Here is a 12250-nt window from a genome sequence, read left to right on the forward strand (position 1 = left end):
TTTATTTTTATATTGAACTATGTAACACAATATTACTTTCTGAGTATTTATTCGTACTTATTAATTTATCTCATTTGGGTCAATTCTATATTTAAAATACAATGGACACTATTTTCATAGAAACGTTAATAAACTCATATTTGCTGCGTGTTATTGTTTTTTCTGTTCCCAAAATTAATTTTTTGCGCAATCCATAAAAAATATTTGTTGATCAAATATATTTCTCATTCTATGGAATTTCCACAGGTTCTGCTTAGTTATTAATATTTTTGGAATTTTTATCATTTCTGTAAATAAAAAGATTTGGAGAAAGTTCTTTGACAGAGTGCCAAGAGATTTTTTTTCTAGCAGGCTTTACATAAATTAGCGGCAAATGAGTGGTTCAAGCGAAACACAAAATTGGTCGATGTTGTATTAGAATTAACAGAATATTTCAATAGCATAACAACCTACACTCCTACTCAATCACGGCTGATGGAACGAGAACAATGTACCTCCATGGATTAAATAAAGAGTTCAGTTTCAAATTTGTGTGAGCTATCACTAGGGCTATGACAACAGCATATTCTTTTCATTGTTTTGACTCTCGAGTGTATATCCGACACAGTTAATCAACCGAGAACCACATGACTATATATTTTTCTTTTTTTTTTTTTTTTTACACGGTGGTCACCACTTATCAAGGCCCGGAAGCCACTCAGGGATAAGGGGTATTGCAAGTACAGTACGTTAGTGTGGAGATTTGATGAAGTGTTTACTTAAGGGGGCGGTTCATTAGGAATTTGTTAACGTTGGACTTGAAGACATATAAAAGCATATAAGATATCAACGCATACTCACTCGAGGGTCAAAACAATAAAGAGAATATGCTGTTGTCCTAGTTATCACGCTTGACAAGATGCACTTGAAGATCGAAGATTACATCGACTGAGACATTTTGAAAATAACCAAAATGAGAATTGTACTCCAAATTTTTTTATTTTTTATGGAAATCGCCCGAGACAAGGCATGAAGCCTCTTGATATAAGCTGGTTATTGCAAAGAAAGGGGATACATATTGACCTTAGTCTTGAAAAAAAAAAAAAAAAAAAAAAAAAAAAAAAACAACAAGGCTGTAGGTAGAAGGAAAACAGTGAGTGGAAAGAGAATTCCACAACTTCGCAGTCCTTGGAAAGAAACGATTGGAATAGGAAGCTGTATTACAATGATGTATTAAAACAGTGAATTGCTGAAGACCACTAGACCAACGAGCCAAACGAGCTGAAGCAAAGGAAGCAGGGAATAGATCAGACAATTCTGCTAATTTGAAAATTTACTTCTAACTTTTTTTTTTTTTTTTTTATTACATTTTCACCCCAAACAAGGCACATTGACACTTTGGTGTAGGGGGCTACTATCAGGGGCAGCAACTACTGGGGCACTATGTTGGGATTTGGGCAGCAAGATGTTGGTTCACGTTACACTTGAACTTCTGCATGTCAGTACAGTTAGGGAAGCAGGGACCTGGAATGGAATTCCAGAGTCTAGCGGTTCTAGGGAAGAAACTACTGGAGTAGAAAGATCTTTTACATCTAGGGATCTCTACTGTGTGGGGGTGGGATTTAGCTGCATGTCGGGTTTGTCGAGAGTGTCTACGTTGTGGGGGCACAAAAAAAAAAAAAAAAAAAGCGGGAATTCTGGTTCAGTAAGTGGAACATATTTTTTTTTTATCAATGGGAAATTTTTATCTGACAAGAGTTTCAACGGACTTTGAGTCACCCAATATTCTGTTTTGTCCCATAAAAACTAATGTAATATGTGAATATATGCTCACAAACGCAAAAATACGCCGATCGAAGTTGATCGATGGATTTTAGTATTGCTGTATTACGATAGGTATTAAAACAACGAATTGATGGAGACCTCTAAAACAACGAATAAAACGAGCTGGAACAAAGAAAGTCGGGAATAGATCAGACAATTCTGAGGAACACGTGCCATAATAGTATTTGTAGAAAAGACTGAGACTAGCAACATCACATCTGTGAGAGAGATTGCAGTGAAGAAGAAAGTGTAGAGGCCAATCAGATTACAGATACGATTCTGCAATTTATCAAAAACATTCAAAAAGATTCACCAGCTCAAATATGACGACACCACTCCATAGATCGTCTGATAATAAATTTGTAAAGATAGAGAATTCCCTACAGATATTCCGAATCATCAATCCTTATCTAAAAGATTCAGAAACAACTTTTATAGATATACTAGCAGTTCCGCCCTGCTTTGCTCGGGCCCTATGTACTGTTCATAACTTGCCCTATGTATCAATATCCTTTATGTAAAATTTCAAATGTTTAGACCAAAAATTGTCTGACTAATTTAATAGACACCGCAGAGTTCAAATTTTTTTTTAACTTTGACCCCAGTTTTGATCCCTTAACATTTATTGTTTTGGGCTCAAATCAAATTAAAAAGTTTGATCCATGTCCAAGTAACCTACATTTAAAATTTCAAGCGTTTAGACCCAAAATTGGTGGAGGAGTTTGGTAGAGTTTTCAAAGGTCAAATCGTTTCACTTTGACTCCTTGACGGCCAAATTTCTCGCCGAAAACCGATTAAAAAGATTTTTCCCAAATCTCAATACCCCTTATGTGAAATCTTGAGTCTGCAGACCGAAAATTGACAGAATAGTTTGGTAGAGAAATGTACACACACTGACAGACACGCACACATACGTACACAGATAGACAATTTCACTTTTATAGATAGAGAAGATCATGCACTTGGATACTGTGGGTACTAACCCTAAATCTTGAGCACTAGATAGCATTGTAGACTGATGACACCAAGGTTTAAGTGTGTAAGAAGCAATATAACGAAATATAATCTGCTGAAGAAGAACCTTTTTGAACAGACTGCATACATAACTAGCAGGAAGACTTGCTTGCTTTTATTCACCTTGGAGTCTGGGACACTTGCAGGATGACACTAGAAAACGATTACAGTCTGTCCACGAAGAGACGGACATTTCAATCACCCTTTACGCCCTTTTCTTTTCCGATTTTGTGCTTACCTGGCCTGTGGCTTATACGTCTGCAACGTCTGGTATGTGCGAAGGAGATCCAGTTTACCATGACCCTGTTCAAACATATTCACGTCCGGCAAACGGCGAGCAGAAGCCATCAGTGCCTGTTTCATACTGGCTGGGTTAATCACATGTGCGCGGTCCTTCACAGCACTGCACCGGAAAAGAACAAAAACAGGAATCACTTTGATTGTGAATAATAAGCAAAATAAAAATTTTGATGACGGAAGTCCTAACAGAATTGATCAGTTTGCGGCCATTTACTTTTTTTGTTTTGTTGTTATAAACCAGCAATGGAAGATTTTGCTTTAAATAAAATCAAATAAAAAAAAAAAGACAAAAGAATCGTTTTTTGCATCAGAAATTTTTCTAATTCCGATACTAATTCACGTAAAACGTCTGATTTTCTGTTTCACAATCCCCATTAATTGATCCAACACTAATATATATATATATATATATATATATGATTGTTGAGCTGGATTAAATCCGACGATATGAAATAAAATGGAGGTGGAAGGACCTGGATACTCAACGTTTCGCCCGATTTATGCGGGCTTCTTCAAGAGGGATGGTCATTGACGAGAGAGTCGGAGGATTGGGGCTATATATAATGATGGGGGAGAGCAGCGTGTTTTCCTTATGTAAATTAGATGTCATATATACATGTATATACATTTTATGAGAGAAGAACTAATTAGAGTAAACTAGTGTAGTGGATTACGTCTAAATTTCTAATTTTTAAAAAAAAAACAAAAAAAAAACGATTCTTTCGTAATCTCGTGTCATTTTATTTATTTAATCTATCACCGCTATATTTCCAAACACAATTTTTAATCTCTACGATATTTTATCTTTTAGACGTAATCCACTACACTAGTTTACTCTAATTAGTTCTTCTCTCATAAAATGTATATACATGTATATATGACATCTAATTTACATAAGGAAAACACGCTGCTCTCCCCCATCATTATATATAGCCCCAATCCTCCGACTCTCTCGTCAATGACCATCCCTCTTGAAGAAGCCCGCATAAATCGGGCGAAACGTTGAGAATCCAGGTCCTTCCACCTCCATTTTATTTCATATATATATATATATAGTTTTTTTGCTTAAATTTCGTTCAGAAATACATAATTTTTCAGAACAGAAATTTATCAGATTTTTTTTCCTTAACCCATAGATTTTCGATGTAGGCTTATCTCCTCAGAGGAAAAGTCATTAGCAAATATTAGATCTAATTCGAAATAGTTTTGCTATTCTGCACATACAAAGAAAATATATTTAAAAATTAATTACATCTTTTTAGGGGGCATAGATGAAGAAAATAGATGAAGAGTAGATACAATGAAAGGATATGAAATTATGGGGTCCGGGAGTAGTGGTAATCCTTGTATAGAGTGGTCAGACTGAGTTTTTTTTTTTTTAATAAATCCACATTGTAGGTGGATTCCAGTTATAGCCAGTAGAATTTAGTTTCCTATAGGTACATCCAATGAAACAACATGTGTCTAACAAAGAGTGCTCAATAAGTGAACAGAGCAGGTATATTAAATTTATTTATACAAACATTAATGGCTACATACCCCCAACGCGGGTGATTACAGAAACATGTATGCACATATGTAGCCATTAATGTTTGTATAAATAAATTATATATATATATATATATATATATATATGATGATGATGATGATTGTAACGTCTTGTCAGACAAGTGCCACTCCCTCAAACACTTAAAGTCCATGAGCCCAAAAATGACTTTTTTTTTTTTAGTCCTACAGGTAAATTCCCACGCTCAAGCAGGCATGACACTGAAGACGGTCATCGAGATCAATTATTACATGCTTCCAGCATTTCAAGCCTCCATGCATCACAATTTTTCCATCGCCACAGAACCATTTTTATAGACAAAGGCCTGAGGGAGCATCTATACACAGATGATGTTACAGAGTCTTAGCTTTGTACGACAGCTAAATCTCTCTCTCTCTCTCGGTTCAAAATGCTGAGATCCAACAACAACCAAGAGCAAGATAGCCAGCAACAAGTTAAACTGCAGACCAGCTTAATGTGGGTATTGGTTTCCCGCTTTATTATTTTTTAAATCAGAGATTTGCTTCTCCTATAAAGGTTGCTTTCACCACGGCTTACGGGAGCCCTCTCCACCCCAACACACATACATACACACAAACACACATGGTGCTAGTTGGCCTTTGACTCCGAAAAAGGGTTCATTTTCCCTTTGGAAGGTCTTGTTTTTAATCCTTCAGGGAGACTAGCCACCCTCCTCACCAAACAAGCCTGGTGCGGGAACCAGTTTAGTCGCTGGTGACCCGACCATGAGGCAGGTAGTACTGGGTTACATGGTACCAGTAGCATATGACATATATATATATATATATATATATATAAGAACGAAAATTAAAAATATGTAAATTAAAATTTTCAACATACAGAATACAAGTTGAAAATTTAAATTGCCTTATTCCATGGAGTTTCAAAAAATGGCTCTTTATCCTCAGAGATGAAATAATTAGCAAAATAATATTTATATTTAAAAAAAATAAATAAATAAATAAATATTTTTTAAATACTTAAAAAAAAAAAAAAAAAAAAAAAAAAAAAAAAAAAAAATCAATAAATATTTAAAAAATAATTAACAAAATAATATTTATATTTAAAAAATCAAATATTTTTTAAATATTTAAAAAATCCAGAAGTATTTAACAAAATTAATAGAAAAATAATATTTATAGGCCGCTATAAATTTACTATATATATATAAGTGCACAAGACATCAGTTTAAATAATAAAAAAAAGAAATTAATCGCAAGATTGACTATCTATATATATATATATAGCAAGCTCCAAGTAAAATGCATTCGATGTTCACAAGGATTGCTTGATAGCGTGTAAAAAAAAACTTAAACTCGATTATCACCCTTTAACTCTGGTGACACATGCCTGGCAACCCGAGGGCAAAGGCAGATACGTTACTTCCTGTTTTATAGATTTCTTTCTCTTTTTCGCTGGACTCTCAACAAGTCAAGATGTAGCACAAAAGGTTCCTGAAAGAGCATGATATTCAGTGTCTGGATTGGCCTGCACAATCTCCAGACCTCAATCCTATCGAAAACGTACAGCATTACATCAAGCAACAGCCAGCCAACCAGCTTTCCTGACTGCCATCAGTCTATCATCAAATACAATATCGCAAGTAACGTTACTCTTTTCTCAACGAACTCTTACCATTTCTATCTTTATTTTTATTTAAATACATCTACATTTATTTGTTATCATATATCTGTATGTTCAATCTCTTCGTTATGCGAGCCATGCTTCTCAATCACCTACCACCATCAACATAAGGATGGGATCATCTATAACATAAACAGAGCATCCTGTCTTCAACATGCTCAAGGTAGTTTTGTGATAGATAAATGTACCTTGAGTAGTTTTGTGATAAAGGGACAAAACTCTTGTATCCACAATACTATGCAATTTTGTAACAATGCGTTTCATTTTTATTTTCAAATTTAAAAAATATTTTAATGGTATTTTTATTAATACTTAAAAAAATAATTTAATAGTTTTATTTTTATTTTATTTTTAATATTTTAACCCAAATTTTTACTGAACATAAATTTTCAAGGCCTTTCTAAGAAATTTTCACAGCATTTTCCATTTTTTTCAAGAATTTTTCAAAGTAATAAAAGCAAAAGTAAAAATTCAAGGACTTTTCAAGCCTGCACGAACCCCGTAATGCTTAACAAAATGTTTACCTTGCTAATAATGTAACAGCACCGGCCACTACAGGGGAGGCCACACTCGTGCCTGACAGAGATCGACATCCATTTCTGAAAAGAGAAGAGAAATAAATTTGACGTTAAGTAAGAAAAAAAAAATTTTTCTTTCTTAAAAGCTCAGCTTAAATCTATTTTTTTTAATTTGACACAGAAAGAAAACACAATCTAGAGCAATTCAACCAAAACCAATTGATTGTGGGGGAGGGAGTTGAATTTTAAATTTTCGCAGTGCAGCTTTACGTAACTTTAATGCTTTTTGGTAATCTTCATTAAACCAACGTCTCTTATATTTTTTTTGATTTGGAGCCTTTGGGTATACATTTCCCAGCTATTGACATCAAGGTATCAGTGAAGTGTTCCATAGAGTTCTCCGGTTCATCTTTGTCTATTAATTTTGCATTGCATTGGGTTTTATATTCCTCCCAGTTAGCTGTTTAGCTTCCATCTCCAATCAGGATTGAGTTTTCAAGTATAATGGGAAAGTGATCGCTATCATATGAGTCATCATACACTTGCCAACTGTAGTCTTGGTTGTTATAGACACAATGTTTCGGCAGTTTTGCCCTCCAGCCTTCATCTGGGGAACCGTTTGTTAAGAGTCTCAAACCCAACCCTTTATTATTATTATGACGGGGGTTCCGTGTTCGGACTCCAGCTAGGCTCTGGGACATAGTTGCTGATTCTCTGTTTTGAATGTTAGATTAGGATGTTACTTTTCACTGCCTTCGTTCAGGATTGAACTCAGCACCTTTGGGTAACTGTAAACTTTGATACAACGTCTAGGACCACTTGGCCATATGTCACTAGGACTCCTAACAAACGGTTCCCCAGATGAAGGCCGGAGGGCAAAACGTTGTGTCTATAACAACCAAGATGAGGAAGTCAGTCCGACAATCTCAATCAATGAAAACACCTCATCTCAAAAAAATACAGACAATTACTTGCCAACTGTAGTCCATTAATGTGGCTGGGTCGCATAGCGACAAATCAATGGCTGAGTATGTACCTGAGGAAGGGTGGAGGTATGTATTGGAGATTTGGTTCATGAGGGACAGATTGTTATTGTTGATAATATTTTCTAGTTTTTTACCTTTTCCGTCTGTTTTATTGCTTCCCCATATGATGTTGTGACTGTTGAAGTCTCCTCGTAGGATGTATGGTTTAGGAAGTTGTTCTATTATTTTGTTGACTTCGGCTTCATTTACGGGGTCATGTGGTGCAAATGTTGATGGTTTTATGCAAAGTGGTTTTCACAGCAATTACTTGTAATGTGGTGTCTAAAGTTATTTCGCTCTGAGGGACGTCGATACACTTGCGGAGGCCCTCTGTCCAGTATTGTGTATAAAGTTGTATTGGGCGTAGTTTTTTGTAGTGATGTTATCGTGTGTCTTTAGAAATGTTTCCTGGGGGCAGATGATAGGTCATGAGATATTAATAGTAATTTGTTTATATTTGCCTCAAGTCTTCGGCAATTCCAGGGGCAACAGGAGGTGGAGGGTTATCCTCTGTCTCCATTTTTTCATGTCGGTCAATTCATTTTTTGGTACTCCTGCAGTATTTTACCCACCGATTTCACGATCTTAGCCGAGCGTTGATCGACATCCGTCGGAAAACGCCGGAACATGGCGAGCGGTACGATACTCTATCAGCCAATCAGGGCGCTTCAAACGAACACGCAGCAGACGAATAATTTTCATTGAAATTACACACATAGCGTTTCATTTCAGTTATTTTATTGTTCAAAGTAAAAATACACAGCCTTTCATTTCAGCTATTTAATTTAGCGATAAAAAAAAAAAAAAAACGGGAGCTGTTGGAAACATATTTATGCGAATTTATGTGGAGACAAAAATTTGGACACAACCCTTTTGTCTCCATAATAAATCAAATCGCGGAAGGCTACCCGGTTTGGGAAGAAGCTTCTTTCCACATCCTCTGAAAACCCTTTGCTCCCTGCTTTGCCTCTCTACAGTCAGTAGAAAATCTTCCAGTCGGAACTAAAGATAAACAGTAATTGTTGTCCCCCCCCCTACAAACATTACTGAAAAAAACAAAAACAAAAAAAAAACATTGTTGTTACTGTTTAATAACGTTTTGTTAAAAACAAACAAACAAAAAATGCATTGAAGTGTTTATTACTGTTGCTTACCCCCCCCCCCCCCCCCAAAAAAAAAGCTACCGGAAAACAAAATGAACCAAAAAAAAAAAAAAAAATATTCAACAAAATAAATTTATTTTACTTTAAAAAAACTTACGGTAAGTGTTTGTGATTTATTTTATCCAAATTTTTTGTATTAATTTTATCCATTTTGTTGTGTGTGTGTGTAATATCTTTTCCTTGTAATGTTGTTGCTATTCACATACTTTTAGCGTTCTTGCACCGTAGCTCCGAATTCTCGGCTTTCGTCGGCGTTAACGCCGAAAGCGTTCGTCAACGCTCGGCTAAGATCGTGAAATCGGTGGGTAAAATACTGCAGGAGTACCCATTTTTTTTGTTTGTGACTTCCAGTTTCTTTTCCTGAACGTTGCCATGATTTTTCTCTACTTAGTTGTTCGTCTTCATTCTCTTCTTTCTTCGATGGACCAGCTTTTTGTCTCTTATTCTGATTCCTTTGGTTTGTCATTGGACCGTTGCGTAGATCTGCTTCGAGACCTTTTTTAAGTCCATGTTCCTGGAAGGATTTTTTCTATTGGGGATATCACCTGGGAGGGTCCCTCATTTTGTGCGTCTGTGTTGCTTGTTCAATTTTCATTTTCTGTTTGGCAGAATCTGGCTCTTGGAGGTGTTTTGGTCTTGTGTGATAGTTTGTGCCCAATTCCATCTCAAAAGCTTTCAGCTCTTTTAATAGAGATCTTAGTTCTGTTATGATGGGTGGGAGTTCGTCAGTTTTTATTTCTGAAAGTTTGTTGATGATGCGGTCAAACTTTTGGCCTCCATGGGTGTTAGTTAAGGTGGTGTTTTTTTGTCATTTCCGAGTATGTTGGGATAATGGATTCATACCTTTTCCTGGCTTCTGGGAAAGAGATATTTTTGGAATATTTTATTTTAGGGATTCGTTTTTCATTTTGCCAGGTCTTGCACTCTCTTGAATTGGGTGAGTGTTCTCCTTTGCAATTGGTGCAGGTTGGTTTTTCTTTGCAGTCTTTTTCTTCATGATCTGTTCCACTCTTACAACATCTTCCGCACACAGGGGTTCGGGTGCATCGATCTTTATGGTGACCAAACTTTTGACAATTGAAGCACCCGAGAGGTCCTGGTATGTATGTTTCCACCTTGACCATCGTGAATCCAATTTTTATTTCTAGTGGGAGTTTGGTTGAGTTAAAGGTTAATACATATGTGTTGGTGTGTATCATTTGGCCATTTCTTTTAATGATCATTCGCCTCACATCTGACACATTTTGCTTTATTAGGTTGGTTTTAATTTCTTCAAACTTCATTACTCATCTAGGTGTTCAGGAATTTATGTGGATAAACTTATTTTTATTACATTGAAAGTTGTCCAGTTTAGGAGTCTTTCTGATTGGGCTTCTTTATCCACTTGGACCAATAATGTGCCATTGGTCATTTTTTTTTTTTTTTTAACTGAAACAGGTTTTAGGCTTTTCAGAGTATTTTCAATTTTAAATGGTGAAATTTTGGTAAAGGATTCTTAATCAGTAGATTTTATCACTATATATTTAGGGTAGGTTAGACTAGGGTAATTTCCTTGGTTTATCACTATATATTTAGGGTAGGTTAGACTAGGGTAATTTCCTTGGTTTATCACTATATATTTAGGGTAGGTTAGACTAGGGTAATTTCCTTGGTTTATCACTATATATTTAGGGTAGGTTAGACTAGGGTAATTTCCTTCGTTTTGTTTCTGCTTCGCTTGTGGTTCTGATCTGTCGTCAGAGTCACAGATGTCTGAGACATCAGAAGGAGTTCTTTTTTTTAGTTTTCTCCATATTATTATTTTTATTTTAATTCACTGGCCCTGGGCTCCACCACCCTCCACGGAGTCCAATTTTCATTGGAAATTTACCAAGGGGGAGTTCCCATTCGCTTTGGTTGAGACAGAGATACCTTAGCCCGTATACTCATATTTTGGGAAAGTTTTCTCGCAGCTACACATCTTTTTGTACTGGAACATTTGTTTTTATTTTAGTCCAAGACAAATCCGATGCGTATGGAGTAAGCTTTTGGTTCTCAAATATGATTGACCCTCAGCCACAGCTTTCCACCATATTTTGGGGTATAGTTGTTAGTGGGATTAGTATAGGTTTGGGATGGGAATATTAGTGGTTAATTGCAGGCTTGTTATGGTTTATATATGGTGGGGCTTGTCATGACCAGCCGGTTGATCGGATTGGGTCCCTCCGACCACCCGTCTAGTCCAGTATAAGGTCAAAATGGAGTGTTGCATCCAATACCTTTATTTTCCCTAGGTATCAGGTACTCAGCCACCAGTATCCTTTTCTCATGTATCACGAGTCGCCACCCACAGCCAATAGGTGGCCCCATTGAGAGACTTTTACTCTACGCAGGGGGGCAGTCGACATATTCTAATGCCTCACCGACAGGGTGATTTTAATCCAAGAATTCCGAAAAAAAACCCAGAACACGTTTACCACGGTTATAATAAAGGGAAGTAATTTATACTTTAAGTAATTTATCGAGCAGTAAGGGAGATAACTGTTACATCAATAACCATGTAATCAGTACAAAAAAAAAAAAAAGACGGACGGACGGAGAAATCTGGAGCATCTTACTTTAAAGCAGATCCTCTTACGGCTGATCCATACGTGACGATATCAGGCTTCAGTCGACCATAACCAGCGGGTAATTCCTTACATTAAAACAAGGAGGAAAAAAAGCATAGTTAATAAAAAAAAATTTTTTTTAAAGACAATTTTTTCGTTCCAGATTCTGGACATAAATACAATTTTCAAGAATTTTTAAAAGTAATAATAAAAATAAAGCCTTTTCAAGATAGAAGTCAAAATTCAATGATTTTTCAAGTCTTTTTGAACCCTGCTTACAGCACTTTCGGTGTTATTTGCACAAATTGTTATCTTTTTAATATAATCAAACAGTGAATTCATGAGATAACACTAGAGGGGGAGGGGGATGTAGTACTTACCCACGTTGTCATTCCCCGAGATGAAAATCGAGCTATTTGGTTTTCAAAATTAATTCCTCCCACTCCAATCACATCCATCTGATCCGCAGGATTGTTTAATGTCCTATGGAGAACAAAAAAACATGTAACATGAAAAATGTGTGTGTGTATATATATATATATATATATATATATATATACGAGGGGCGTGCAATAAGTAATGCCCCTGACCCACTTCCAGTTTTCTGATCTAGCTGAAATTTTGCATG

The 12250-nt window shown here is 36.0% G+C and overlaps 1 protein-coding gene across 1 annotated transcript in view; it reads right to left on the minus strand.

Annotated features, from left to right (window-relative positions):
• The window catches only part of LOC145268837 (membrane-bound transcription factor site-1 protease-like), a 171063-nt gene that overhangs the window by 98425 nt on the left and 60388 nt on the right, over window positions 1-12250 (minus strand). The window contains exons 12-15 of the mRNA XM_080124504.1: window positions 12003-12105; window positions 11632-11708; window positions 6853-6927; window positions 3056-3220 (exon numbers count right to left, since the gene is read on the minus strand). Of these exons, the coding sequence (XP_079980630.1) occupies window positions 3056-3220; window positions 6853-6927; window positions 11632-11708; window positions 12003-12105 (420 nt within the window). The remainder of the gene's footprint in view (window positions 1-3055; window positions 3221-6852; window positions 6928-11631; window positions 11709-12002; window positions 12106-12250) is intronic.

The sequence above is a fragment of the Euprymna scolopes genome, chromosome 44 (assembly GCF_053919585.1).
Source record: "Euprymna scolopes isolate OS-2025 chromosome 44, ASM5391958v1, whole genome shotgun sequence".
Taxonomy (NCBI): domain Eukaryota; kingdom Metazoa; phylum Mollusca; class Cephalopoda; order Sepiida; family Sepiolidae; genus Euprymna; species Euprymna scolopes.